The 27,864-nt window shown below is 47.8% G+C and overlaps 12 protein-coding genes across 12 annotated transcripts; 4 read left to right on the top strand and 8 right to left on the bottom strand.

The window, feature by feature from the left end:
• Positions 1 to 4,456: 4,456 nt before the first annotated feature.
• Positions 4,457 to 6,005, bottom strand: EDB93DRAFT_1245592 (uncharacterized protein; the record flags this gene model as incomplete). The annotated part of the gene is made up of 2 exons (XM_041452332.1): positions 4,457 to 4,770; positions 4,820 to 6,005. The coding sequence occupies 2 exons, from the start codon at positions 6,003 to 6,005 to the stop codon at positions 4,457 to 4,459; spliced, it is 1,500 nt and encodes a 499-aa protein (XP_041312770.1).
• Positions 6,006 to 6,266: 261 nt separating this feature from the next.
• EDB93DRAFT_1117737 (uncharacterized protein) lies at positions 6,267 to 8,533 on the bottom strand. Its single transcript, XM_041448387.1, has 9 exons — positions 8,344 to 8,533; positions 8,084 to 8,293; positions 7,931 to 8,036; positions 7,584 to 7,759; positions 7,284 to 7,530; positions 7,207 to 7,238; positions 7,103 to 7,150; positions 6,976 to 7,047; positions 6,267 to 6,920 (listed from the first exon to the last, which is right to left on the bottom strand). The coding sequence occupies exons 2-9, from the start codon at positions 8,286 to 8,288 to the stop codon at positions 6,382 to 6,384; spliced, it is 1,425 nt and encodes a 474-aa protein (XP_041312769.1). The 5' UTR covers positions 8,289 to 8,293; positions 8,344 to 8,533; the 3' UTR covers positions 6,267 to 6,381.
• A 346-nt stretch (positions 8,534 to 8,879) lies between these two features.
• On the top strand, positions 8,880 to 10,144 carry EDB93DRAFT_1198274 (ATP7, subunit D of the stator stalk of mitochondrial F1F0 ATP synthase). Its single transcript, XM_041450911.1, has 6 exons — positions 8,880 to 9,024; positions 9,092 to 9,131; positions 9,190 to 9,416; positions 9,485 to 9,589; positions 9,649 to 9,730; positions 9,783 to 10,144. The coding sequence occupies exons 1-6, from the start codon at positions 8,995 to 8,997 to the stop codon at positions 9,818 to 9,820; spliced, it is 522 nt and encodes a 173-aa protein (XP_041312768.1). The 5' UTR covers positions 8,880 to 8,994; the 3' UTR covers positions 9,821 to 10,144.
• A 20-nt stretch (positions 10,145 to 10,164) lies between these two features.
• Positions 10,165 to 12,152, top strand: EDB93DRAFT_439518 (uncharacterized protein). The gene is made up of 8 exons (XM_041456370.1): positions 10,165 to 10,368; positions 10,435 to 10,604; positions 10,655 to 10,788; positions 10,844 to 11,149; positions 11,199 to 11,293; positions 11,344 to 11,526; positions 11,575 to 11,713; positions 11,770 to 12,152. Exons 1-8 carry the CDS (start codon positions 10,281 to 10,283, stop codon positions 11,978 to 11,980), a joined length of 1,326 nt encoding a protein of 441 aa, XP_041312767.1. The 5' UTR covers positions 10,165 to 10,280; the 3' UTR covers positions 11,981 to 12,152.
• Positions 11,770 to 13,672, bottom strand: EDB93DRAFT_1283600 (adenosine deaminase/editase; the record flags this gene model as incomplete). Its single annotated transcript, XM_041454475.1, has 6 exons — positions 11,770 to 12,323; positions 12,379 to 12,453; positions 12,513 to 12,612; positions 12,671 to 12,787; positions 12,845 to 13,210; positions 13,273 to 13,672. The coding sequence occupies 6 exons, from the start codon at positions 13,670 to 13,672 to the stop codon at positions 12,149 to 12,151; spliced, it is 1,233 nt and encodes a 410-aa protein (XP_041312766.1). The 3' UTR covers positions 11,770 to 12,148.
• A 738-nt stretch (positions 13,673 to 14,410) lies between these two features.
• EDB93DRAFT_439551 (uncharacterized protein) lies at positions 14,411 to 15,996 on the bottom strand. Its single transcript, XM_041456371.1, has 6 exons — positions 15,511 to 15,996; positions 15,368 to 15,455; positions 15,014 to 15,315; positions 14,840 to 14,953; positions 14,522 to 14,783; positions 14,411 to 14,468 (listed from the first exon to the last, which is right to left on the bottom strand). The coding sequence occupies exons 1-5, from the start codon at positions 15,676 to 15,678 to the stop codon at positions 14,688 to 14,690; spliced, it is 768 nt and encodes a 255-aa protein (XP_041312765.1). The 5' UTR covers positions 15,679 to 15,996; the 3' UTR covers positions 14,411 to 14,468; positions 14,522 to 14,687.
• A 1,623-nt stretch (positions 15,997 to 17,619) lies between these two features.
• On the bottom strand, positions 17,620 to 18,472 carry EDB93DRAFT_439638 (uncharacterized protein). The gene is made up of 2 exons (XM_041456372.1): positions 18,173 to 18,472; positions 17,620 to 18,120 (listed from the first exon to the last, which is right to left on the bottom strand). Exons 1-2 carry the CDS (start codon positions 18,448 to 18,450, stop codon positions 17,727 to 17,729), a joined length of 672 nt encoding a protein of 223 aa, XP_041312764.1. The 5' UTR covers positions 18,451 to 18,472; the 3' UTR covers positions 17,620 to 17,726.
• Positions 18,473 to 21,444: 2,972 nt separating this feature from the next.
• EDB93DRAFT_439111 (uncharacterized protein) lies at positions 21,445 to 22,886 on the bottom strand. The gene has a single exon (XM_041456369.1). It carries the CDS (start codon positions 22,397 to 22,399, stop codon positions 21,785 to 21,787), a length of 615 nt encoding a protein of 204 aa, XP_041312763.1. The 5' UTR covers positions 22,400 to 22,886; the 3' UTR covers positions 21,445 to 21,784.
• A 65-nt stretch (positions 22,887 to 22,951) lies between these two features.
• EDB93DRAFT_1245585 (putative methyltransferase-domain-containing protein) lies at positions 22,952 to 23,999 on the top strand (the record flags this gene model as incomplete). The annotated part of the gene is made up of 6 exons (XM_041452331.1): positions 22,952 to 23,251; positions 23,302 to 23,438; positions 23,487 to 23,564; positions 23,615 to 23,774; positions 23,827 to 23,877; positions 23,925 to 23,999. 6 exons carry the CDS (start codon positions 22,952 to 22,954, stop codon positions 23,997 to 23,999), a joined length of 801 nt encoding a protein of 266 aa, XP_041312762.1.
• A 303-nt stretch (positions 24,000 to 24,302) lies between these two features.
• EDB93DRAFT_1076067 (bola-like protein) lies at positions 24,303 to 24,687 on the bottom strand (the record flags this gene model as incomplete). The annotated part of the gene is made up of 2 exons (XM_041445205.1): positions 24,303 to 24,457; positions 24,522 to 24,687. 2 exons carry the CDS (start codon positions 24,685 to 24,687, stop codon positions 24,303 to 24,305), a joined length of 321 nt encoding a protein of 106 aa, XP_041312761.1.
• Positions 24,688 to 24,780: 93 nt separating this feature from the next.
• On the top strand, positions 24,781 to 26,588 carry EDB93DRAFT_1117678 (cytochrome oxidase assembly protein-domain-containing protein). The gene is made up of 4 exons (XM_041448386.1): positions 24,781 to 25,345; positions 25,399 to 25,889; positions 25,939 to 26,126; positions 26,177 to 26,588. The coding sequence occupies exons 1-4, from the start codon at positions 24,852 to 24,854 to the stop codon at positions 26,480 to 26,482; spliced, it is 1,479 nt and encodes a 492-aa protein (XP_041312760.1). The 5' UTR covers positions 24,781 to 24,851; the 3' UTR covers positions 26,483 to 26,588.
• Positions 26,589 to 27,817, bottom strand: EDB93DRAFT_1117676 (20S proteasome subunit). Its single transcript, XM_041448385.1, has 6 exons — positions 27,743 to 27,817; positions 27,545 to 27,691; positions 27,389 to 27,492; positions 27,250 to 27,338; positions 26,997 to 27,197; positions 26,589 to 26,944 (listed from the first exon to the last, which is right to left on the bottom strand). Exons 1-6 carry the CDS (start codon positions 27,743 to 27,745, stop codon positions 26,661 to 26,663), a joined length of 828 nt encoding a protein of 275 aa, XP_041312759.1. The 5' UTR covers positions 27,746 to 27,817; the 3' UTR covers positions 26,589 to 26,660.
• Between the last annotated feature and the right edge of the window lie 47 nt (positions 27,818 to 27,864).

The raw sequence follows: 27,864 nt of genomic DNA, 5'->3' as shown, positions 1-27,864 counted from the left end.
GTAGTAGCAGCAAGCAATATGTTTATCAGGAGAGCAATGTAACGGAAAGTGCGCTTGCGGACTTCTGCTCTTGCGATGTGCACCGTATCCGGTTGAGTTTGCTGAAGAAGATGAGCTGCAGTGAGATGCCCCCCATGGGGGGTAATGGGATTAGGGAATAGTGGCTGATTTACTGATAGGAGTCCCTGTGGATCCATGGCTGGTATGTTGTACCGACTCGTAATACCTGTGATGATCAGCACTGATCCTTTTCAGTCTCCGCTCACAACTCAGACGCACCTGCGCCACATCAAAATTGTGCGTTGAAGTAAAGTTGCTCTAATGTGGATTACCGAACAAGCTCTAATCAGGTAGTGTCATGTGCTGTGACATTTGAGCGGTTTTGGTGATGTAAGTGCCGGTTGGAGTTAAGCAACTCGCCCAGATTTTGAGTCTTTGACCACACCCTCGTGTCCGCCCGTAGCAATTTTTTGTTGTTGTTCACTGCACGCAATCATGTGTGCTCGGTTTTGATTGTCATTACAGTTTCGTCCCTCTTAACATCCCAGACTCTAGCAAGTGCACAATGCCAGTTACCTGGTCGGTATGACCTTGCAATGCTATGATAACCAGTATCTCTTATATCTTAGCACTAATGATGGATTGGCAGGATTGCGTCTCAATGCTCAAGCAAGGAAATGGTCAGCGCCCAGGGTTTTAGCGCTGCGCTACAGCAGATTGTAGCCTAGTATCTCCACAAGAAGCCTGCCAGGGTCCTGGTGAGTCGACAAGCCTATTTCATTATCGTCAGTACCAGTACGTGAGGCATTTCTCATGAGACAGCCTTCTAGCAGGAATTCAACCCAACTTCAGTACAATGTATGCATGTGCTGCACCGGTATTCGAGAACGCAAAAGGTCCTTTTGGGAATTTAAAGTTGCCTTACGAGCAACACCGTGTAAACGAACCCTCAATCGTCCGGTTGGGAGTTGAGGAAGTCGAGCAGTGAGCACCCCTGTTCGTTCAAGCATCTTCCGTCCCATGCATCATCCTGGTGATTGCTTCACAGCTCATTGGTGTGTGATAAAGCATTCGGATCTGCAACCAGCGCTATGTCCATCTTGCGATACGAAGGACAGTCAAGGACTACATTAATGGTTGTGGCACATATTCGACAAAGTACTGCGCTCCCTCCTCACTCTGCACGTCCCATCCAGTCTGTTTTTAAACTCAATTTCATCAACTCTTCTGGTACGTTTGTAGGATATGGAGCAGTAACTATATCCAGGTGGACTTATTTGTAAAGAGGTTTCTATCTAAATCACACAGCTGACAGGATAATTCATAGTGTTACCACCATTCTCCCCTCTCAAATGCAAATTTATCCACGTTTCCACCAGACATTTGCATCCTTGGCAACAGTCCGATTATTATTAACCTCAAATGCCTAGTATCCATTGTAAGCATCATTAGAACAGCAATTCGAAATATAATTTGTCTTCACTGTCACATGCCTGTCGTGATCAGCTAACCTGTCACAGCGTCTGGGCACAAATGGAAATCAGAGTGGGAGAAAACAATAAAATAAGCAGTTTTGGAGAAGATGAGCGCTCTATGAGTGACTGACTCCATCGGCACAAGTGGCTACTGTGCTGTCCGCAACCTACACTTCTTCAGTGCAATGTGCATGCAGAGACGGAACAGCTGGTCGCTGCACAGAGAGTGGGTCAAGGCATCTTGGTTGCAAAATCACAAAGCGGGAAGTCAGTATGCAAGCCTTGTAGGAAATGTGCATGTACAGATGAGCCAGGGAGCGATTCAATCCGAGGCAGCATATCGTGGATGCCTATCATCGGGTACTCAATGAATGAGGACAGGTGCACGAGCTGTGCAGTAAGCACTAGCCAGGACACGTTCTATGACTGCTTGAGATAAAATCAGAACTTCGTAACATGACATTGGAAGCAAGCTAAAATTGATTCAAATATACACATTCTCGGCGTGAACGACAAAATGACAAAGAATCAGATACAAAAATGAGACAATTGTCCATATTAATGCTCATCGCCGTGTGGGGAGATGCATAACAAATAAACAGCACGAAACCAGCTTTCAGGGGAAGAGGTCGTGACTGCACGGTCGCTGCACCTGAGCTTGACTTTCCGAGTGTCCTTGTTGCCGCTGCATTGGTCGTACAATTCGCATCGGGGTGTTGAAGAGATGCGCAGCAGATAAAAGCACGAGATGTGCCAACTATCTTGAGCGCAGTGTAGTCAGATTAGTAGGCAGTGTCCTGACGACCCCTGAGCGTGCGATTGGATTTGCTACCGTGTTTTTTTCTGGCGGCAGAGCAATAAATATACCCTGGGCAAAAATCATAAACCACGGCGTTGGAAAACGCACATGAAGAAATACATACCTCGTTGTCCTGTACTGCAGCTACTTCGATGATACGAGGACGGCGAGAGAACATGGACCGCCTTGGGCGTTGCTGGAGTTCGGTTGTGTCATTGTCATTGATATTGTGACGAGAGTGGAAGAAGGTTGAAAGTTCAAATATTGTGAGAGTCACGTGACAGCCTGGGCCCAGCTCCTGAGTCGTGACCCTGTCCTACATTACCTCCGTTTAGTTTTTCCATCTGCGCAATAGTGCGCTCGCGAAACCTTTGTTCATACTTCTCGGTCATGACCTACGTAAACCCCGGGTACTGTAATGTCCGAACGCATCGAAAAGCTCACGTAGATCAGATTCTTGCGTGTCTTCAGAGATATGGCGACACGGCATATTGATGGAGGCACATGTTCGCCGCTAGTTACCCCGCTGGCTGCAGATGCATCGGCCGCGTCACATCAGCAGATGGCCGTACGTCTGTTCGTGTCCGTGTCAACCAGATTGAGCACGAAGTGAATACGACATGGTGCGGCCCGAAAGTACGGGCCGCGAGAGTCCGTATATAGGCGCCTGGTGACATAGTGATCTGAGTCCAACATGCTAGGTGCGGGAGGCCTGTCAGCGATAGCACAGGAGGCCTCAAAAAGCATGAGGCACAAGCGGACCTAAAGTTCGCCGCCTCATGTCTCACTATTTTTCATCGTCAAAGCCTGCATGTGCCGCCATGAACGCAACAACTGTGCAGCGAATACTGGGCCCCACGTCGTAACGTCACCCAAACAATGCTACTACGCGTTTGTACTTCTTTCACGCAACCGGTCTGTGTGCTCCTTGCCCGCCTTAGAATCGCTCAGTCAAAAATTTAGCAAAGCAATGAAAATGAGCCGTCCTTACATAAATCCCTTATCTGCGTTATCTGTTTGGCCGACAGAATCCAATACCCGTCCACGTATCCAAATCTGCCTTAGATTGGACCGTCACCATCGTCACGCTGACTTGGGAGGGCAGAAAGTGCGGTGAAATGTATGTACATGGATGCGCGCTCAGCGGAGGATGTACGTATGTCCACCGGGAAGATCAATTGGCAGATAGGGTACTTCTCGTCACTATCCGCATCAAGCGATCGCGCCACCAGGGCTCGAAGCCTCAGGGTCCACAGCCCATAGAATATGGGCGTAATCAGACCATAGTAGAGAAGAGAATTATCGACGAAGGGGCGTCGATAATGAGGCCCTACAACTATGACTGTGAATAGTGAGTCCCCCATGGTAGTACGTGACCGACTCACTGGTATTCATTTCTTAAATCTTTGTTGTAACTGAGCTACCGCCTGCAAGAATGGTATATTGATCGAGAGACGCGGATACCATGTGATAATCGTCGGAAGTTCGCGGACATGCGGTACATGTGCTGGCACATATCACGATGCGTGGGCTTATGCGGCGCAGGAATATCAATCAAGATGGTCAGCTATGAACTATGCATCTGTGTACCCGGCTGTACAGTGTAGTGGCCGGTGATAAGTCGATAAGTCGAACGACGTGGGTGTTTTGCGTCTGGGCCAAAATGACAATAACTTGAAAATTTCATCCCTCGATATTTCTGCCTTGTTATAGAGTCGAGGACAGCGCATTTCATGTGCGCGCGCCGATGCCTCTGTATGTATTCAGGTCAGGATGTACAAATGTATGATGTATGTATGATATATCGCCTACTTCACAACGTACAAGCGAGGGTACAATTCGTATTTTCTTTTGCGGAGTGTGTAGGGTCGAGAGGTCGAGATAAAGGGTATGGCAATATGCTAAGTTGTGCCGAGGAAGACGTCGAAGTGGTGTCAATGCGAGCGATGGCACTGCGGGCGGTAGGTAGACTAGTGAAAAATGAAATGCTAGGGATGCGAGGACTATGCAGGATGCGCAGCGGCATCTTTCTCGTGTGTCAAGGATGATGCAAAAATAAAGATAACGACAATCCTACATCCTACGCGGTCCATATTCGTAACGAGCGGTGCCGAGTCAACATATAGCGCAACACATCATGAAACGAATAGTAGATGAAAGGACCCCTCGAGCTTTAAGGCATTTAGTACCCATAGCTCGCGCGACCAGAGGTGGCGGCCTGCGCGCCTTTGGCAACAAGATTCATGTTCATGCTGATGGGTTGACCATTCGTGGCCACGCCATTGACCGCTACGGGTGGTGGGCCCACTCCTGGACCGACAGTCGGTCCCCCTGGTCCTATGACAGCTCCCCCGACGAGGGCAGATAACCGCGAAATCTCCTCGCGCGAGGAGACGAGAGCGGATGTTAACCGCTCGTTCTCGGTCTGAAGATACTCGACCTTCGCCTGCAATGATGCAAGCCATGCCTTTTTGCGCTGTCGACACTTTAAGGCGGCTACACGGTAACTCAGCAACCTGAAGAGGAAATTTAAAGAAAGTCAAACCTTGTCTATTTCGTTCGAGGAAGTTACGTCGCTTCTCTTCCTCTGTTTCGGGCTTCTTTGTCTGCTTCCGCCCTCCGGCGTTCTGAGAAGGAGGTAGGTCATCATCATCATCGTCATCGTCATCCTCTTCATCATCTGTAGATGCTTTACCACGACCATTGGTGCTGACACTGGTTACAGTGTTAGCGCGTGCACGTTTGGTGGGAGCGTCATGCTGCTGAGATTGGGCGCGGGCTGTGGGAGCAGGTTGAGGCGGTGGACTTGCTGGGTCATAAGACTTGCGCTTTACTCCACGTCTCCCGTTAGTTGCATTTGCAACATTGTTAGCACGTGCCTGTGCTTCTTCACGTTTCGTAAGCTCCTGATGAGCTTGGGAAAGCAAATATAAGCCATTTGCAGCCGTGCTTGCGGCAGAGGATGCGGTGAGGTAAGGAGGATCACCATTTTCTTGATTGGCAGTGACGGATGTAGATAGGTGAGAACTAGTTGTGGGAGCATGGGTGACAGAGCTATACTGGGCTGAAGAGGAGTTAAGAACACCAGTAATGGCGCTGAGAGTGTTTGGGGTTATGGTTGCGTTTGAATTAGCGCCCGCATTACTATTCATAAGCGCTAAGAAAGCGGCAGTGTTCGGGGAAGGAGGGGGAAAGGAGACAGGACCCCCTACCAGGGGTGTCAGGCCGGTGCCTGGTGTCAATCCTGTGCGGGGTGTGAGACCAGTGCGGGGTGTCAATCCGCTTCGGAATGAGGTGTCAAAAGGCAAATGGGAGGCGGAGTCTGAACCCTGCTGTGGGCCGGCTAGCATGGCAGGAGATAGAGGACCGGCACGAAGAGAGTTTGCAAGAGATGAAGAGAATTGCCAACCATAAGTCTGATCTGTAGTGGGAGATGCTATGGCTGCCAAAGGGGGTAGTACTGGTCTTGGAGAAGCAGACCTACCATCCTTTGAATTTTTATTTGACGCAGCGGAGGGTGGTCTGTCATGAAGTGATTTAGATGATACTGGACTAGATGAATCACGTTTGGAAGGAGGGGAATGGCGAACATGGGAAGGACGGGAGAAGGACTGCTCGAATGGATTAGGTTCGAGGTCAAAATCAGATCTTGTCTGCCTTGCAAGAGGAGGTTGATGCCTGACGTCAGGGGAGTTGGATGTATCACCGTTTTTAGGTGGAGTAGTGGACATGATGACGAGGTTGCGGGGTCAACAAACTTTTTTACAATATTTACGAATTGTCGAGCTAAAATGAATATTTCGGCACGAAGCCAACTGCTCCGGTGTTTCCTTGTGGCCCGTGCGTAATCTGCTTCAATTTTTCTTGAGGTGAGGTCAGAGGAGGAATGACGACGTCTGACGTAGTCTCGTGTTATATTGAACTTGAATCGGAGTTCTAATAAACGCTCGATAAACCCAATCATTTGCTACTTTTAGAAGATCCGACACACGTCATTTCTAAATTCTTTCCCCGGTAGTCAACTATTATTTCACCTATCGTTATCAAATCAATTATTATTATTTCACATGATTTCCTCCTTATGACCACCCCTTAACCACCATATTCTCAATATGGATATCCTCGTCCCTCCTCCTTATTCTCATCCCTTGCTGCGCACTCATCTAAGTAGTTCAGTAGTATACCTTCATACATCTTACGCCCCTTGTATACCCCAACATCGTCAGGCCAGCTTCTTACGGCGCTTGCAAGCCGATCAGCCACTCCTCGCTCCCGAGCCAATTCCTCGATCTTGAACAAGTACGTCCGAATCCCAAAAACGATGGCTCCTGTACGAGGAAGCCGACGCAGCGTTTGCCTCTCTGATCGCAGTCGTAGTGTCGATGGCGCGAGGTACGGTGCGGGTGATGCACCATGCCCATGTCCATGCAAAAATTCATCCTCACGTCCGTTCGTCGATTCCGACCAACCCAATTCTTCTGGATCAACCTCCGAAGCGCACTCTTCCTCGACATCCAGTCGTTCGCCATCTGCCACGTGCGACGACGGCTTACATACTTGCATAAAATAATTATTTCGAATAACCGGCTTGTCCACCGGCATCCGTCTGAAAAACTTTTCCATGCTTGTCTGCAATTTTTCTTTGACTTTGCGCCCGCCGTTATCAGCGTGGACAGAAAAAACATAATGGTCTAGGCTTACACCGTGGAACGTTTCCTGAAATATGAATATCATCCAGGGTCATTCCGATCTTATCCCGCATGCGCCAGAATCCTGAGAAGAGATGAGTCAGTTAAGAGCAATCCTCGAGTTCGCCGTCTGCACTTACCTGGAATACAGATCGCTCCTGCCTGGAAATAGTACTTGCCATCCGTGCCTGTGTGAAGAAACGTTTTGAGATTTAATAACCAAGGTAGCGTCGCAGCCCTGTACCCTCGATCATAAGTGCCACGTCGTCTTGTATACTAACAGAAGGTCAGAATTGTCAGATATAGTACCACGGTACTTACAGCCCTGCAGCAATCCTCATTGCCTCTTCGCCCATTTCAATATCGTCCAGACCTTCCAGCACCCCTAAATCAAATTTCTCTCCTGTCTCGACCGCTTCAATAATTTGCACGGGCTGTTGCTGTCCCCAAGCAAGCGACACGCCACCAATCGACGGTGCCACTACACCGTTCGGAAACCGTGTTACTCGAAAACTCGAAGGGTATCGCCGCGGAAGATATTCTGCGAGTTCATACACGAGCTCCTTTGCTGTAGGCCTATCAGCATAGACTCTATTCTTCCACTTCAGGAAGATGACACACCTGCCCACGCTCCGCCTTGGACCTTGACCGATTCGTCTTCTCTGGCGGGAAGAACGCGCACGGCGTCATGCCCGCGCGTGCGAATGCGGAACTTGCGCACACGCTGCCAGTGTGGGTAGGTTGAGTCTAGTTCAATCCACTCGCTCCAAGGCATCGTCCGAATACCCATCGTGATTCTACATTTGCAAGAGACGGCAAAATCGATCAGCCATGAGAACGGCTGAGGGAGTACAAATGATTCTACAGATCGTATTCGAGGATTGCATCCACATGCCACGGACACCAGCACACAGACCCATGCGCTATGCAACGCAGACAAAATATAGAAACAGGTGAAGCACACTTACTGATATTCACCATACCGGAATGGTCTGTACGGTACCGGGCGCACATCCTTCGTTGGGAAGGGGCACGGATCTATTTTGGGATAATCAAATTCCTCCGCGATCCAGTCTATTAAAGTGAGCGCCATCACATGCACCGGAATTGTCAAAACGTACCGCCCAGTTCCCTATTCTTGTTTGCCTTTCTATCGGTCACGAGTGACGTATGAACGGCATTCGAGGATGTCACACCCTTTTTTCTCGTCTGGATGAAACTGTACGCCAAAACAATCGCAGCAGCAGCAAGGAAAATGCTAGGCAACGGTCCCGTAGCACGAAACCGTTCGATGACAGCAATGGCAGAAGCAGCCCCGTCCATCATGCACACTGAGCATTTGCATAAATTTGAATTCAAGGAAGGGCGCTACTTGACTCACAAATGTGTTGTTAGCCCAGGCTCTTGGTGTCACACACGAGCTCCACTGCTCTTACGGTTCCAGAGGAAAGGGTCGAGGACGTTATTCGTACGCATTGTTCTTATATAAGGACAACGGCGCAAGATAAGGGTGTCAGGTGATTGGAAGACGGTTATATAATTATCAATAATTATCAATGCGAAGAATGATTGGCATATCCTTATCTGAACGGGCCGCGTACTTCTTGAATCTCAAACTGACGTCGGTTGTTGCTTCGTGGGATGATGAAGGAAACACTTGTGAGCTGGATGTTTGAGACATTCAATTATTTCAAACTTTTCAAATTTTTACGAGACTATCCCTGCGAAATCGGTTCATCTCTGTCTTCCAGGAAATCTAAATACAGTGATTCGGAACAGAACCTTCGTGCAAAGCAGCTGAGGAGACTACAGAAATGTAATAAAATTAAAATTAAGGAGGCATTGTTGTATACCGCTCTTAAACTTTGCGTGTCAACTTTTCGTCGAGAGTCGGAATGAATGGGATCGGCAATTCCCGGCCTTACCTCCGCTCGTTGCAGGCTATTCTCGCGTCCTTGGCAGCATTATCACTTGTGGTCAGCCTACGCGTGCCTCTTAGTTACTCGCATTACTTCCCGCCCTTCTCTAAGCCATGGCATCAAAAGCAGCAGTAGCTGCGGTCGTAAGTCTCGTTTTTTTCGTGCTCGGTCGCGCTCATCAATCACTCATCCTCGTTTCCCCGTTGGCAGGACTTCACCCGCATTTACTCGACACTTGGGCTCGGAAAAGGCATGAATTTCAACTCGTAAAAGGTATAGCTGGACTGATAGAGGTTTTGTGTTTGCAGATACCATCGCTGCTCTGCAGGCATTCCGCAAACGGCATGGGGATGCTCAACGCATCCAGTCCCAATATGCATCTCAACCCACGACCGTTGACCTCGCACACTATCGCTCTGTCCTCAAGAACAAGGCAATTGTCGACGAGGCTGAGAAGCTGTTGAAAGACTTCAAGGTTGTTACGTACGACGTATCTGCCCACGTCAAAGCCATCGAAACTTTTGAGGCCAAGGCGGTATGTCCTCTATGCGCTCGAGGTTGCAGTACCGTGTCTGAGTGTTTTTATCTTGACGATTAATGCAGGTTGAGAAAGCTCAAGCGACCGCCGCCCAGATTGACGTGGAACTCAAGGAGTTACAAGCAACACTTGCTAACATCGAAGAGGCTCGTCCGTTCGAAGACTTGACGGTACGTGTTCTCTTTTTGATCTTGGAATCTATTCTGATTTTGTTTGCTTGTTTGCTTAGGTGGAGGACGTCGGTAACGCCCACCCACGGATACTGGAAGCCGTCGAGACCATGGTTAAGAAAGGCAAATGGACTGTACCTGGTATGTCCATCCAATTGTGTCATGTTTCATCTCGCTTGAGCAATGCTTTCAGGTTACAAAGAGAAGTTTGGCGACCTTTCATTGATGTGAGCTATTGCTGTAACTTACATAGAGCATTGCACCGCATTCCCTATCCCGATTGCATCTTGAATTCTATATACTGGACAGACCTATACTGTTCTGGTGCTCGTCAACAAAATTGAGTTGTTTGTCTGGACCTCTCGTTAAGATTTAGAGTTGCCTAAATGCATTACTGACGAAGGATAAAAACAACGTTGATTTTAAGCTAATAGCACTGATATCTGCTAAGTCAGGTACGGGGGAACGACAGTACTATTATGGAGGTTAATAAGTAGTGGACGAACTTCTAACCATAGGAAGTCAAATCCAAACGAGGTCGAGACTCAGCATGAGCCAAACTTACTTTTGGTGACGTAAGCACACATTTATGCATCCACTGCTTTAAAGTGCCACTCTGCCTTGCCATTATTCCGACTCAAAAGCTCAAACTTCCACAGCGGTTTCAAGGCCACAGTCGCCAGCTTTAAGAATGGAGTCTCTACCAACCGGGACGGCGTACTTTTCTGCACCTTTCGAACGCTTTATAAGAGACGAAACAGGCGCTTTTACCTTGCTGGGCAAGTCTAGACTCTTCTGCCCCATCTTGTAAAGGCCACCCAAAATCTGACATGTTGTTGCGATAGATACAATGGAGACATTTTTTGACTCTCGGCTGGACCTACTCCAGCGACGGATACAGAAGCACAGCGATAGATTAAAATCGAAAGCCGAGGAAGCTTTTAAGAAACGTGTGCAATCGAGCGATGTGCTGGCAGAGAATTTCGATCGCGAGGTCAAAAACTTCAAGCTGAAGGTACGTTCGGAGCTTGTGGCTTTTACCGTGATTTAACGCGTCGATGACAGGTTTCGCTTCGTATGCAAAATTTGGTGGAATCATGGCATTCTGCCAAGGTAGTGAGGACTCGCGACAAAGTGTCTTTTTTCTTCAGTGTCATGTCCCTCCTCGTATCGGCGTTGCTCTTTGGCTTGGCTCCACAGTACGCACCCTTAGGAGTTCCTTGTGTTTGGTGGTAACTGACGTCTTGCATGCAGATGGATCCATATAGCATATACAGTCCAGGGCTTGTATCTCCTTCCTCTTCGTGCCTACCAATACAAGAAGCGGTCATGGCATTATTTCCTTTTCGACCTCTGCTACTACGTCACCATTCTCAACGTTGTCTACATATGGTTCTTCCCATCAAATACAGCACTGTTCATAGCTTGCTACAGTTTATCACACGGCTCGCTCGCCAGTGCTGTCATTACTTGGAGAAACAGTCTTGTTTTTCATGACACGGATAAAGTCACGTCGTTATTCGTGCATATATACGCGCCTTTTACATTCACGGTGATCCGGTCGGTTACAGTTTGTATTCTCTATCCAATCATTCATCACTATGGACAGGCACTTCTATCCGAATGCAGAAGACAGATTCCCTGCGCTCAAGGCACTCCCATACCTCGATCCAGTCCGCGCTCTCTTTATGAGCGGTGCTATATGTAAGCTTCATGTTGATGATCTTGACGACTGGACATAACTATTCATCTAGATATCTGTTGGCAGTTGATGTACTGGAAATTTGTACTAGTAGATCGTCGAAGCAAGATCGAATCTGGCCAACGAACGACGTCGTTTTCTTTCCTTTTGAATGACAAGCGCGGCGCCATCGGGCGAGCTTTGTCGACAGTCCCTCCACAGTACCGTGAAGGTTCATTCATGACGGGGCAACTTGGTGTGTAAAGTTCAATGCTATGACTCAGCGATGCTAATTTTCCTTCAGTATACGCTCTCCTTACGGAACTACCTGCGGTGTACTTGTTTTATGATAGCCCTGTGTGGAGTGGAGTATTTCTTATGTTTATATTCTCTGTAAGCGTCTGGAACGGTGGCGGATACTACATCGAAGTATTCGGTCGCAAGTAAGCATCCTCAACTCTAGGTCCCTGCACAGGAATCTGATCTTTTTCCTTTGAAGGTTCGAACGCGAATTAGAGGCACTCCGAAAGGAGCTTGCGGAAAGCAGTAATAACAATACCAACAGTCGCTCTGGCAGATCAAGCCCCACATTTACAGATGGTGAATCGCTTGGCGGAACTCCATTATTATTGCTCGAGCCGTTACCAGCTACCTCCCTTGACGAACTACTCGCAGAAGCGGAATCCCCTGATAAGGACAAGGATCTATAGGCATAATGCCAACGGTTGCCCGGTTTCTTTGTATCTCTGGATGTTTTGGAAACGCCTTCGAACGCCACACATCGCAATTCGCTATGCTTCTTAATATATACCCTAGCTATCTATCACGTTGTATTACACTTAATTTCATGCGCTTTCGTTGCTTTTCTTTCTTGGTGTCTAATTCGTAATATCAGTACTTTGTTGTCGGTTGTCGCTACTAGAACTGAAGTTCTCCCATCGAGCTCCACTTCGAATCCACCCTGAAAAAGGCCGACCTTCACCTAGCAAACAGTTTTTTGCCATCTGATACTGGGTCATGCTCTCCTTTGCTTGATAATACGACATCGTTTTACTACATAACAAATTGTGAGTACTGGAAATTGCCCCTGGTTGTCCTGTATCCTTACCTTTCAAGCGGCAGGTTCTCTATGCTTCTCGTCTCTCTGTATAGGTGAAACAAGGAGACTTTTGAGAGCGTGGGCCTTTGGATTGCCAAAATGTTGCATAAGACAGCTTGCAGAAAAGTTGATCAACCGCTTACCAGAAGATCGACTTGTGGCGATGTTTTGGAGAGACGCCTCGTTTGAGGCCATTTATCAGAACCTCATATGGTGATGTAGAGTCCGCGACCCAAGTCAAAGCTGATGGTAAACAAATTGAGTGAGATGGCGCAAGGTATCAAGGATTATATATATTTACATTCATTGCACGATCTTTGAGCAAGAGAAGAATGCTCTTGCGCCGACCTTGAATGGACGAACCCAATCGACGTAAACTGGATTTCCGGCCGATTCAATTCGTATCCCTCTGGAAGGCCTGTGTAAGATATGCCACGATTGTAAGTATTATCTTATAATCGAACAATATATGTACCATAAATTCCTTGCAGACGTCCCCAGAGCGCTCGTTCACAATCAGACTTTACGACGTCGTGCAGATCTGGCGGGACTTCGCCGATGATTATCTTTTTCAAGTAGATCGGGTGAAAAAAGGCAGAGCCCAAAGCCCCTTGTATCCCAAGTACGTTCCAGCGTGCTATTTTGTCGCTGCAAGACAACGACAACGTCTGAGGAGAGTCAGCACGCCCAGGCTTCGTACGGAGAACGCCAAGAAGGGAGTAATTATCCCGCCCTCTGGACGCGACATTGGGGGCTAAAGGAGGGAACACCGCAGAGTCCTTCAACGCTGCCATTTCCTCATCTTGGAAGGTAGCGAGGAACCGCATAGAAGCGTCTCCGCCTTGAAATTGATCGATCGATTGAAATGAGACACGCGCAACATACAAGGCCAGTGCTTCTCACAAGGAAGTGTCGATATGTACATGATCATGTAGACGCCGTCTTTGAGACGATAGCGATCATCTGCCATTTTCGATATCCACGCAGAACGACGATGCGATCCATCAGAGGCAGAGGCCGCCCTACTGATCTCTTCGATCAACCAGCGAAGGGCACAGCGGCGAGCGAGAACTTCTGCATGGCTATCATGCACAGCCTCGCCTTGTAGGGGAAGTTTGTCCTTCGGAAGGCACTTGCACCCTGTAGCTAATCCAATGATCTTTGGCTGGACTGATGAAGAATCAGACGAAGTCAAGGCGATTGCAGCTAGAATCGTGAACGTTCCGGCTGGTAGTTTGAGGTTCAGAGAAGCATATTGCTTCTGCACGGCATGAACGAGGGTTGTATCCTCATCTGACAACATGCAGAAATCGCCGCGGTTTCTCGAATTATCCTGCCATAAGCGATCAGAACAGATTTATGAAATCATTCTTACTACAAATAAGCACAAATAAGTCGTAAGTTCTGGCACGGTATCGGCCGCAGTCGCAGCATGGCCCTGAGCCCCACGGGCGTCAGGCGCACACCACTTCACCGAGGGATATCATGACGATGAAAGTTCCACTTATCCACCATAGACAACTCCATGGTGGAGCTTCAGAATGATACATAACAACTACATCCCATAAGTTTCGCAAGAGTTAACCGTGACCCTTTGCCCTCTATCAATTTCGATCAATATGAATCCTTTCCAGAGAAACCATGAACAGAATGGCGCATCGCACTTCTTTAGTAGAGACAAGAACAGAGTGACCAGGGGATACAGTAAGTTGGTCACGTAGGCAATTACCGACATCTGCCGAGTTTAATGTGCCCGTGGCCCTTCTACAGACGCTGCACCTTCCAATCCCAGAACATCCAGACAAGGCAGGAAGCATGCGAAGCAAGAATCTCGTGTCATGGTTAGTCTACGTAACTTCATTTCCGTTGCTTGTTGTCACATTTTGTGATAGGGAAGGGACAGGGATACCCACTTACCCTTCATGACTAAAGTGAAACGGGCCCTTGGTATTCGCACCTCGCCTCGTCGTCAGAAGGGAGAGTCCAACAGCAGGCGGAAGCGACGATCGCCACTTCTGTAACTGCATAGACATAGCTTGTTGCATTTGGTAGTGTTGATGGCATATAACATGCATTCCCTTCCAATACATAGACGACACCTCGTAAAAGTTCGTAAGATTCGTGACGTAATATGATACACACATGTTTTGACCTCTTGTACAACTGAGCACGGCTCGAAGGGCGCAGAGATGACGATACACCAGGCATCCACGAGTGTAGCTGCAGTATGAATAGATTATCAAGGACTTGAAAGATATATAATAAAGTACGCTGAGAGTTTCTCGCTTCTGGCGGCTACGCACAGGACGGGACATCATTCAATTTGTTGTCATCTTGAGATGCCATGTACCCATGCTGACTTCTTCCATGTGTGATAGCTCGATACGGTCCCATGGTATAGGGATGATGTTGGCCTATGTACATATGCATGAGAAACTTCTATATCAAGTAGATGCAATTGATTAATCACCTGAAGGTAATGTGCAACCGCACGTCCGATTCTGCGCGTCAACGATTGAAGGTCAATGAGACCCCCATAGCCATCAACAGGTATCTCATAATTGAGTGGTGAATATCCAGGCCACTGAGATGGATAATTTTTAGGCATTAGTCTCAGAGAACAGATGTATGTCGCCGTACTCACCGAGATCTTCACATAGATCTTGCCTCGGTGATCAACTCCGAGGTCATTGAAAGTATATGAGTCATATCCAGCCAATCGAACATTGGCTTGTGCTTCACCAAGGGTGATACCGCCCCGGAAGGCACCCTTGCGTTTGAATTTGACTTGAGGGGGGCTATTTCTGCGGAACGGGTCTCCAAATGCTGGCGGCCTTGACGTGTAAGATACCGATGATGCCCGACGTGGTCTACCCAGTGCTAAGGGTTGCACGACAGGCGGATAGAGACCAGGAGTTCCAGAACGGTAGTCCATATCATCATACGCTGGTAAAGGTCAGAGCCTGTCTGAATGCATCCAGATTACTCCAGCACTTACGTAGATAATGTGAGCTGTGATTTGGTGTGCGGTATATGCTGCGGTGGTTGGGTGTGGATGGGTACATCGGGTAGGACGAAGAGTAGCGCTTTCAGAATTAAATATTAGCAAATGACAATGAACATGGATAAGTATTGTGGTACCTCTCCGCGCATCATTGGCTCACTGTACGTTGCCCCCAGCCGTGAATCGTAAGGGTAGCCACCGAGAGGAGTTGATGCTCTGCCATATCCAAACGATGATTTGCGAGGGCGGTTGTAGGAGTCGTAGTCATCGTAGGTATCATAGGCATCGTATGGGGAGTATGCCATGTTCGTAACAACAATAAAGGAAGCGCTGATGAAGTGGAGTCTCAGGGAGCAAAATGGGAGAGACTTTTATACTGGAGTGGCTTTAAGTAATTTCGTAAGCTTGTGCAACAATACCTCGAGGGTGGTGGGAAGATAGGAATTATCATAGGTCCGGATTGGAATATTGGTACAATTCAAACTGAGTTCTGGTTGATTGCACCAAGACCTGGCCGCGGCATCGAAAGTTCACTGTACCTGGCCTCGTGCATGACCGAAAAGAGGGCGCCGATAGTTCAGATCACCACCGAAGATACAAGCTGAGATGAAAATCTGGGGTTGGCTTTGATCCAGTTCGTGTGGAGGCACGGTGGAGCCATGACGCTACAGCACTGAAGGCGTTTTGAAGAGCCTCAAACTGTCCTAAGACTCCGAGCCTCAAGGTCAACACATGGACAGTCACGGTCGTCAGTTTTGATGGTGGCGGATCCTGTACGAATGCTATACTCTTCAATTCCTCAAAATAAGAGTAGCATTGGCTAGTTTAACGTGGCCGAGGCGTGTTCCCTGCTCAAGTTTAGGCAAGTGTATTTCGTGTACACGACAAGCAGCGGAACGTTGGAACTTTGCGGAACACTCAAGAAAGATTGGGTATTTGGAAATGGACGGCTCAGTCCCGGCTGGGTCCGGCCGGGTCTATTATCCAGCTTTCTGGTATATGTTCAACTTTCGTGACTGGCTGATCTTACGACCAGATCGACGGCGGAATCAACGCGAAAGTAACAAAGCTACGTGGAGGACGGACAAAATCCACAAATACAACAACCTTGAAATTAATTATGGTAGCTTTACATCGGAGAGTATCAGAATTAAAACATTCGAATCTCAGGCTGGTCCAGGTCGCCCGTCCTCCGTAGCATGCCTCAACTTAGACTCTTTGCCTTTCATCTTGGCGCGGCGTGGTCTTCCTTTGAAGAGCAATAAAGGATCGTCGCGAGCCCCGTTCATCGTAATCTGAGGCAGAATGCCAAACATAGAGAGCCATCTTTGGGGAGCCAGAACAGTAGAAAAAAACTTGAAATGAAACAACACGCGCGCAGTGGCTTCGGGTTTTGACTAAGATTTCGGTTGAGCTATTCCGTATAGGGCACGTGTCTTCTATCATTACTATGAGGGACATTATCGGAAGAATCAGAAACAGACAAGGAAGACACGTACCGATCGTCCGTGCATATCTACTGTAGCCTGTCACGGCCACTTGATAATATCGTTAGGAGTAATACCAACATAGTGGTATAGTTACCTAGTGCACACTGCTGCGCGAACCCTGTCCAGACCATACCACAATTTGGCTCTGTCTTTGTCTGTCTGCTGATCTTTGTGATCAATTGATTGGCCAAAAAATTGTGTCATCATTCCTATCATATCTGAGGCGCCTAAACGCACCCGGGCCTGGCTCGGCACGACGCGTCCGAGGAAAGATGGATGCAGATGTCATAGCAGTGTGGCATCGATCGAGTGATCAGCACTCTACTAGTGACAGTCAAAACTTGTCATTACCACTCACCACCAGTCCTTTGAGCGGTGGCGTGTGGCGCTCCAAACTATATAAGTGGTTTGACAACATTCCTCCTGCCATTAAATTCAACGGTGGACAGCGCGCCCATATGACATCTGTCTGTAGCATCAGTGCAAGTTTCAACCCTGACTACTTCCACGCCATCATGATCATCAACAGTCCACCCAGCACTTCGATGCGCCACGTCAGACTTGACCAACAGCCGCCCAGTGCTGGAATGCCTGCGAGTGACCATGCTATGAGTTTCTCACCTGAGTGTATTTATATTTTGCGTGAATAGAGTCGAGTTGTTCGAAATCCCGTTAGTTAAGCCATATGTTTGCTGTTAGCATCCCAACATTATGGCTGCCAGAAAGATCCACAATATCTAGCAGGTAACGTAATCTGTATGCTTTTGTGGTTGCAGAATGAGTTGACGTAGCTTCTATTATAAAAGTAAAAGCCAACATCGCGTTCATATGCAAGTGTTTTGTCATCCTCACATGATACCAGTTCAAGCGAGGACCCACTCTTCCCCATCATCCGTCCTCAAGAGTTCCTTGACATTCTCGCCATGACCCTCGTTGTCCAGGAAGGAAGTCACCACCCCGAATCCGTTCTGAAGGTCACTGAACTTCAGCCCTAGCTCAGGGCTTTTCGAAACGATCAAATGGGCGCTGCGAGATACTCTGATGGATAGATTGGTAGAAGCTAAGGTGATAGCGATCTCGTCAGATCCAATCATAATGGTTCCAGTAGTGTCCTTGCGCTCGTCGATGAGGCGGACGCGGAAGCGGGTCCGCTCAGTACGTGACACATAGACTTTGGAGTTAGGTGTGACGTTGCCTGTCGACGATCCAGGACAGTACCAGTACTCGTTAGGAGAGACCTTGGAGCGGATGAAAAATCTTTAACACGTTATTGACTAGTTATGAGACGACATGCAACAAAACGGCTCACAAGTTCCCGCTAACATGATCCACAAGATCTAGAATCGGAATGACGCTCAATCCTACATTACTTGGCAGCCGCGTGAAAAACACTTTGCCAAAGAAACCAGAAGCAACTTGGCTGTCAGTGATGTAGGAGGCAGGGTCGGCTTTGCTGTTGTCGTGAATGAAGAACTGGGGGGCAACACGCCTGATACTGTCCGAGTACTTCGTATTAGCGGAAGTGGATACGGCACGCCACCACTCGTCCGCAACTGCACGGCTGGCGAAGACAGCGATGTATCGCATGCAACTGTCTTTGATCTAGAAGAAGATTTAGTGCGGTATCGCAGACATCGAAGAGTAGAACTTGCACTCACGTTATCAATGTATGCATGATAAACCATGGTTGTGATTATGGAGAGATGATTTGTCGGTTATATTGGGTTGCGATCAGATGTTAGTATACTGTGATAGAGGGAGAGGTTGTTTGGAGTTAATATCAAAAAGTTGCGGACAGTGAGTCCGTGGCTGCAATATGATCAGAGTTATGGAACATAAAAGAGAAAAATAAGGCATAAAAATCCAAAGGGATGGAACGATACTGTTCCAATCTCAAGCATCTGGATCCCGATGACTTACTGTAAGGAGAACTAAGCCGGACGAGGCTTGTGCAGAAATCCATGACTTCTTCTAGCAGCACTTGTGTGACTTATTTCGCAAAAGTTAAGGACGATCAGGGCAGCGATGCTCGCAAGACACTCGATAACAGACAGCTTACCCGGGACCCAAAACCCTGCTAGGAGACACATTCCAATGATCAGCATACCTCGGGCGTCTAAAAGAATTGCTGGATTTGACGAGATTGGCAATGCAAGAACTCACCATTTTTGCAAGAATGGCTTAGAATATACCATTGACTTTGCATATATGGTATGTTTGATCCAAAACGTTGGGGTCCTGTGCATAGATCTTATCGATCGAATACGATACGTGCATGTGGACGCGCCATCCCGCTCCCTCTTATCAACCCAGGTCCCAGTACACCTCTTCCATTCTCGGAGAAGGAGGAAATAGTTCAAGAAGCAGTGAATTCCAATGACGCCAACACATTAAATATGACGAGGGACCGAAAAATTCATCATGATCTGTTTCAGGAGTGTATCAGAAGGATGCCTCGAGGCTCTTGGCGGTGTTGAATGAAGCCACGAGGCAGAAGTACGAAGGTTCAGAGCTAATTGTCTCCAACAAGCTTCAGGAAAACACGATGATGATGATGATGGCAACTCCTGTGCACCACGGTCCACGATATATGCGATGCCAAGCGCCAAAAGTTGAGGATGGATTCCGCCACGTAAAAGATTCGTTTTCGTGAAATAAAATAATGCTTATTATGATCCTATAAAAGCCGGGAAAACTAAGTCAAACGTAGCTTAGCAGTCTCTCTAGCGTGAATCGGACGCCAAACCTTGAGCTTGAAAAAAGGAAGAGGTGGTACTAGTGGGCAAAACGTAAAAGCACGGAATCCGGATCATGAAGTGACACGTGACTTCAAAAAATTTGTCAAGTCCCGACTGGCTTGAAAGCCAAGTACCAACTGATGGATTCCACCAAGTACACGAGTTCCTAGTGGTATGAAAGGCGCATTTCCCCCTAGGTCTACATAGCTGGAAAAATAGGAGGAAGAAAGTTTCCCCCTCTTTATCATATCCCAACCAACTCCTGGTCACAGTCGCTCTATGGCATTTATTTCTCGCACATTCAATGAAACTGCTCACATGCTGTGAACGCTTTAATGTCATGACAGTCGCGTCATTTCTGTGAAGTGTTTTACAGAAAACTGTCAGAGGAGGTCTATTCAATGAGTTACCGTGACCGTAGTCTCCTATCCACCGCAGCATCAAGAACAACTCAGCATTAGCTTGATGGCTGATAGTTTTTCCAGTAAGTACTCCTTAGGAGTGGCGTTCAATAGTACATATGTGCTGATGAGTCATAAAGGCTATATATATGTAACAGTCTCGGATACAGGGCAGTGAAACTCCACCTGGACTGTGCTAAACTGCATTCCAGTGGTATCTCAGAATAGCGATTGTGGCCCAAGCCTGCAGGTTTGTACGTATCTCGGTGGTGAGCCATTTTCACACTGACACTTCGTGCCAGTGCGCAGTTGCTATGATTCCAAGTCTACTATGAAGCTGCGCGCAAGAGCTTCTAACTGGGGGTGGGGGGACCTGCCGCAGTCTGATTCCAATGGCTACTCTGTGTACTTGGTATGTACACAACAATGTCTATAATCAAGTACCAATAACATCTTTGCCATCAAACAACTTTCGTTCTGTGGCTTGGTATCAAATATATAATTCAATTTCCAGTGTACAGTGCCAGACTGCTCATCATTTTATTCTTTAGAGTCTGGGCACTTTCCCCTGTCTCCATCTTATCATTTTATTAACTTTGCTGAGACTAATTGTTCCCGAGCCTAATGACTACAAGGGCCGCATGCGTTTAGCTTGCAAGTCAAGTCATAGCAGCCAGCCAATCACAACTCAGCGCTTTGAGTCAGGTGGCACCGCCACTCTCACTGCGCGTCGCGCATATCGCTTCAACTCGTTACATAGCTTGAACATCTCTCGCTGGTACCGTGACTATGCTCTCGCACGTCTCCTGTATCCCATATTTATTTGTAAAATTTGAATCCCACCTCTTACAGTCACCTACCTCTCGGACATCCCCGGCGGTCCATGACCCCGATACACCTCATGGTGTCCTCACCTTCAGGGCTCGCAACTCAAGGCCTCTCACATATGATCCATATTGTTGTATGGTCCTATGTTAATTTATGAATAGCAGATCAACAGCACTGTAGGAGACACACCTGCACTTCCACTGGCCACATTCTCATCTGACTCGCAGCAGGGGCCCAGGACAGATGCTAGCTGCGCCCAGCATCTGCCATGCACTCTAATATCTTCGCTTTCAACTGACCATGGTGAGTTATATATCCAATCGAGCGGCGATACCACGGATAGCACTGAAACAGACGTTGCACGCTGCAATTCCTGAGCATCAGGCATTTACAGCATGGGGATTGAAATACTGGGCGCAGCACCACTCGCTGCGGCGCCCACTGTTTTCCCTGACTCGCTTAAGTCAAGCTTAAGTTCAATTGTTTGTGTTGTAATATATTCAATCTAGTGGCGAAGCCATGAGCTGCTAGTAACTACTATGGTACTATAGCTATAGTTGGTCCAGGACAAGAATCCCTTTGTTCATACATTATTAACAGCATCATGTTTCGTAAGTTCTTTGTCTCCCGGTAGGCACACCAATAACGAGACGACCGTGATCGTTCCTTTTTGATTTACGTGTCGATACAGATGTTAGTTAACACCCACGTTCTCGTCAAAGGAACGTAGAGAAGAGATCATATGACTGAATAAGCACCACGAACCACCTATTAAATTGCGAGAAAAACTAATGGATGATATCGTAGAATGGAATGTCCGTGTGTCAATGAAAGTGTGAGTATGCTACAAGTGGGTACGAGAAATCTGTGGTCTAGACTGCTGTCCAACGAAGCAATCAGTCCTTTTGCTAGTCCTTGCAATGCTGGTAATGAACAGGTAGCTCCAAGCTCAAATTATGGGATGCTTTCCAAAGCCAATACCTCAAATATTGCGTCCCAATCAAGTATATCTGAAGGTGAAAACGCAATCGCTGGAGGTAATAGAGGTACGGGAGTCGTAGGTTCAGTCGGTGCTATATGTGGGAAATCTGCCAGGGGCAGGGAAAGGACAGAATCCTCGAGCGGAATGGGGGGTGATGGTGATGGTGATGTAGTGATAGAAAGTGCATGTCGCACAGAAGAACTAGGAGAATGCGGACAGGAGGGAGGGCGTGGACCCGATGGTCTCTGCCGTTGGGAGTGACGTTTATGTCTGCGCGACGACGTGTCGCATGGCGAACTCTGTGTATCATCAATATATGACGAAGACGAAGACGAGGAAGTGATGCTGGACTGATTGGATGAAGCAGAGTCGCTAGAGGTGCGAGAGCACATTGTTGATGCTCTGGACAGGTTGGCCTGGCGATTTGCCCATGACCAGCTCTCTCCAATTTCTTCTCTTGTTGTTATCCCCGTTTGAAGCCAGCTGCATGGGCGTGGTCCCCGTAACCTAGGTGTCTTCCGCCGAGAAAATACAGGGAGAGGTGCGAGATGATCTGCATGAGGTGACTGCATCGCTGCAGATGACATGAAAGCGGGAATGAAGAGAATCGAAAAGCTATATAGCTTTATCAAAAGAGGCGTCAATAAGTGCTTTAGCCAAGCCGTTGAGGAAGCGCATCTTGCCGAAGTGACTCCCAAATTGTCTAGTGGTTGCGGCACTGGCGTAACACCGACCTGTGATCAATGGGTTATAGTCGCGTGGTTTCGTGCGGTGATGCTAATCACATTGGTTCCTTGATGATGATCGTGTGTGTAGATTGCTAACTTTGGTCTGTTCTCGTGAGTCCGGTCATCAAAGTGGACAGCGAGCGGATTTGAACGTTGCAGGAAGTTCGAGGAAGATGTTCATCGTCAGCTGCTGCATGACGGTGGCCCTAATTAGCAGCTCCATGTTCACCGGATAGTCTTGGTGGTCAACCGTTGACCGACATATGTTCACCGTTTTCCAAAAACAGCAGGGCCGCGGGAAACTAAACTTGAGTAATCATTCCACGTGACGATCTTGTCATAACGTTCGCCCAGTCAAGCTTAAGGTTCAAATCACAGTCGAATAACTCACTTGACGTATTATCTGTACTAATGGCTGTAACCCAACCCCCACCGCTACTATTCGACAATCTACCTGAACCAGTAGCGAGTTTAAATGAGATTGCTTTAGACGAGGCCCTCGACATATTAGATCCCTTGCGACATCTCAGGACCGATGCCAACGGCTTCGCTCGAGATGACGAAGATACGGTCGTCGTACCTTCGCAGCCGCGATCTATCCTCGGTGAGACGATCAGACTGACATTTCCTGCGGAGTCCCCGCTTGTGTCGATATCACTCAAGGTTGATGCATCTCATGGTTGTGGCGGCATTGCTTGGCCCGCTGGTGAGGTAGGTTCTCTTGTCTTGCATGCCAGAACGAGACATTTGATGTAATACAGGTTCTATCAAATTACATCGCATTTCGAGGCATCGAGTATCTTCGAGGCAAGAAGATTGTCGAGATCGGGAGTGGAACGGGACTAGTTGGTCTTGTAGCAGGCGCACTCGGTGGTACGGTCTGGATCACCGATCAAGCGTTCGTCCCTTATTTCCAGCTGTCTCGGTGAAGTTATAATTCTTCCAGCCCGTTGCTGGGTATCATGCAACAAAATGTGTCATTGAACAATTTGCAGTCCTGTGTCTCCGTTCGCGAACTCAATTGGTGAGATAATCTTGACATGGTTAAGGCTGTGCACAACTGACCTTGTACAGGGGAGAGACGCCGCCCTCGGACATACCTCCTCCTGAACTGATCCTCGCCGCAGATTGTGTCTACTTTGAGCCTGCTTTCCCTCTTCTTGTCCAGACCTTATCAGATATGGTCGTCAGTGGCAGTACAGAAATTTTATTTTGTTACAAGAAGCGACGTAAGGTGAGCCTCATGTGTAATTTGATGAATTGTTCGTACTAGCACTGCCCTGCAGGCAGATAAACGGTTCTTCACGATGTTGAAGAAGAAGTTCAGTTGGGCAGAGGTATGAACTTCTCTGGCTTCTCGAATCTGATAACAAATGTTTACAAGGTGTTGGACGACCCAAATCGCGAAATTTACAATCGCGAAGCCATCTCGCTTCTAACTCTTACAAAGCGGTCATGAGGAGGCTTGTCAAGTGACTCACCGCTATAATACCCCGTTACTTCCCAAGAGAGGCGGTGCAATATCTAAAGTTTCATAGCAGTGTAGCATGCGTCACTTGGGAGGCGATCATTATCGTAGCGGTGTCCTGCCGACTTTTTTGATGGTTAAAATGAAATAAAATGCCGTTAACACCTTGTATACGTATGTACGGGTATGCAATTGGTGTCCGAAGAAGCGAGTACTGTCTGCCCAAATTATGATTCTGATGAGGGTGGAATGGTTTTCACCTGGGAGATCAAATCATATGTCAATGAACCTCTATTAACGACGACGACGACGACGCCTGACCTGTAACCCATGAATTCCTTCAATTTCTTGTTTCAGTACTCGTGTTACAAGTCTATGTTGGTTCAAAGTTGAAAGGCCTTTAAAAGCCTCACTTGCTATTTTGATGGCATAGAAATCACCACAGCCTCCTGATAATATCAGTAAGATCAATCAGTCTAATTGTAAGCTATGTGAATGGCAAAAGAGTCCCACCTGAGATGTCCTGCACGTCTAGCTCACTTGGCAAAAACTTGTCGGTCAATTTGTCATATATCAGTTTCTCTCCCTCAGTGAGGTTGGCTGGCGGAATCGGATGGGGCTTGGTTGAAAACCTCCGGAGGGCTCGCGACGCTGCCAGTCCCCTCCTTAAGGTTAACATAGTGGTGGTGTGGATGGGAGAACGGCGAGCATGTTGTGGCTGTGCACAAATTCAATGTGTCATTTTCGACATATTCGTTTCTCAGAGTTGGTAGGTCAGTACCACATACACACATTGAATATTCGCATTGACCAGTCCAGGTACTGGGCTCGGGGCAGCATCTTATGCAGCTGAACTTGATGAACGCTTTTCTGCGTCCAAGAGCCCACCATCTTGGTTTACGAGCTTCGCGTACATTTTCAACTGCTCTAGTCAACTTCCCCAAAAGAACAGTGCCCAAGTCATGCCTTGCTTCTGAAATCACAAGTTCACCGCTACATAACTCATGGCTTCACCGGAGGTGTTATTCGGTCGTCGCGCAGCAGAAGCCACTGGCTCCTCATTCCCTTGAGCCTCGATTCTTCTCTGCGAACGCGTTTCATGGTGCTGCACAGACATCACGATTACCCGTGCTTGCCCCACCAGCAGTTGGGCGCTGGCTGTTATTCTCATCAGCAATGGTTTTTGCGGTGATAGTAGTTGGGGGAGTAACGCGTCTCACGGAATCAGGGCTGAGCATCACAGAATGGAAGCCCATCACAGGCATCATTCCACCTATGAATGTGGAGGATTGGAGCGTTGAATTTGAAAAGTACAAGGCTACCCCTGAATTTAAACTGTGAGCATCATTTCTATGCCTGCCCCTTGAATCATCTCGTGAACGCACCACAGTCTCAATCATTCCATTACCCTCGACGAATTCAAGAACATCTTTTATATGGAATGGGGTCACCGCGTACTTGGGCGCCTTATTGGAATTGCATTTGTGGTCCCTCTGGCTTATTTTGGTTTCCGGAAGAAGCTCACTGCCTCGATGCCTATACAACTGACGGGCATGGCACTGCTAATCGGTTTTCAGGGTTTCCTTGGATGGTATATGGTGAAATCAGGCTTGGAAGACTCCATCATGGAGACGCCGGGTGCAGTACCCCGCGTCTCTCAGTACCGCCTGGCGGCTCATCTTGGAACGGCGGTGGTCTTGTATGCAGGGATGCTGGGAACTGGACTAGCGGCGATTAAAGATTGGAGATACGCCAGAGGTGGCTCGTGGAGCGGGTCCAGCACTATGAATTGGCAGAACGTGCTTTCAAATCCTGTTGTGAGGAGGTTTTCTCGATTCTCAAAAGGGTTGAGTGCGCTAGTATTTTTGACTGCATTATCAGGTTCGTTCATTTCTGCTTTCAATTTAATGTAATTACAATCTATGTGCAGGCGCATTCGTTGCTGGGCTGGATGCTGGTCTATTGTACAACGAATTTCCGCTCATGGGGGGTCGGCTTGCACCTCCCATGAATGAATTATTCTCGTTCGCTTATGCAAAGAATGCCGATGGATCTGACATCTGGTGGAGAAATATCTTTGAGAATCCCATTACAGTTCAGTTCGATCATCGAGTTCTTGTATGTTTCGTTCTTTCCTATATTGTATTTTTCTAAGTGTTTAATTACAGGCGATGACTACGTATCTCAGCACTTGTCTGCTCTTCGCTTACAGTCGGCGACCCGCCATCCGTGCGCTGTTGCCACCGCTTGCACGCAAATCTGTTACGGCAGCCTTTTACATGGCAAATGTACAGGTTCTTCTGGGTCTTGCAACATTATTATATCTTGTTCCTGTACCAATCGCTGCTGCTCATCAGGCGGGAAGCATTGCTCTCCTGAGCACGATGGTGCACTTACTCGTATCGTTGCGTAGGCCAGGCTTAGCTGCGCAGGCGTGGAGGAAAGCTGGGATGCAGGCGAAAGGCTCTATCTAGCCTGTAAGATACCCAGGACCCGACATTTTAGAGCTACACATCACCACTCCCTTATCATTATTTCATGTTATGCATCTGAACTAAACCACGATTTCAGAATCTCACTGTCAGTCGTTGGGCCTTTCGAATTTCGGCTTTTGTGATTGAAATAGAAAGGCGGCTGTTATTATATCTTAGTTTATCCCGTCATCTGTACATCCTCATCAGCAGTGGGCACCGGTGCTGCATCAGGTACGGGTGCAGGCGCGGGTGCTTCCTCCTTCTTCTCCATACTCTGCAGGTATACCTCTACGCCATCACCCTCTAAGATGCGGAAGCTGCCTGGCGGCGAAATGGGCTTTTCGTGTTGGCCCATGGGTCCGATAATGCCTACCGACGTGTTATTCACGTTAAGCTCCTTGTCTTGTTGGAGAGTTTCGCGGAGGGCATGGAGACCATGCCGAATGAGGTCCTCGAGGTTGCCTGAAATAGCTTCAATGGTATGAAGACAGTGTAAGATGGACACGGCACATACAATCTGCGAAACTTTCATAATGCTTCTCCAAGTAGGTTTTTGCGCTTTGACTGCGAGCGCCGATCGACATGGCATAATACTCATACATGTTTCCTGATGGCGAGAACTCAAAAAGATGGGGTCCTGATTGATCTTGACCAATGACGAGGAAACCAACACCGTATGGTCTGCGACCATACTCCTGCGTGTTCACTTGCGCCTCTACATGCAACAACATGAGCATCAGCCATGCAACAGCCACGCGAATACACACTATCGGCGATGGAAGAGACGAGACGATTCACTGGCATAGGTCTGTTGAATATCATACGTTCTCCCATTGCTTGCTGTCGCATAAAGTTGCTGCAATCAAGTCAGAATGCATGATGTACTCCGTAAAACTCAATAAACACCTGAGTACCCGTGCGTCTGAAGTAAGACCAGCAATGGCGATGCCGACGTGATCATCTATGCGGAACATCTTTTGCTGGTATGAAGCGAGTTCTCCTGTGGAACGCTGTATGGACTCTTTGTGAAGAACTATCGTAATGTAATTAGGATCCACTAACCTTGAGAGCAAGGAGAATCGCATGGGTCTTCGATCGCAGGCCCACTGCTGCTGATCCCTGTTTCACGGCTTCGAGTGCATACTCGACCTGATGAAGACGGCCTTGTGGCGAGAATACGGTGTTATCAGAGTCGTATGTATTCCGAAACTAAGAAATCGTTAATAAAAAGATAACGAAGGGCATAGACTATGTACATACCATGATGTGGGTAAACGAAGTGAACAGATATTGGATGCTTAACGCGGTCGTTTGTAGCTGACGCGTTCAAGGTCAAATGTCGGATATCGGATGTCACGCTAGGGTTAGGGTTTGCAGTAAAA

The sequence above is a fragment of the Suillus bovinus genome (assembly GCF_016758785.1).
Source record: "Suillus bovinus strain UH-Sbo-P2 chromosome Unknown EDB93scaffold_3, whole genome shotgun sequence".
NCBI lineage: Eukaryota > Fungi > Basidiomycota > Agaricomycetes > Boletales > Suillaceae > Suillus > Suillus bovinus.
The sequence above is the reverse complement of the archived record's forward strand: the minus strand, read 5'-3'. Positions and strand labels throughout refer to the sequence as shown.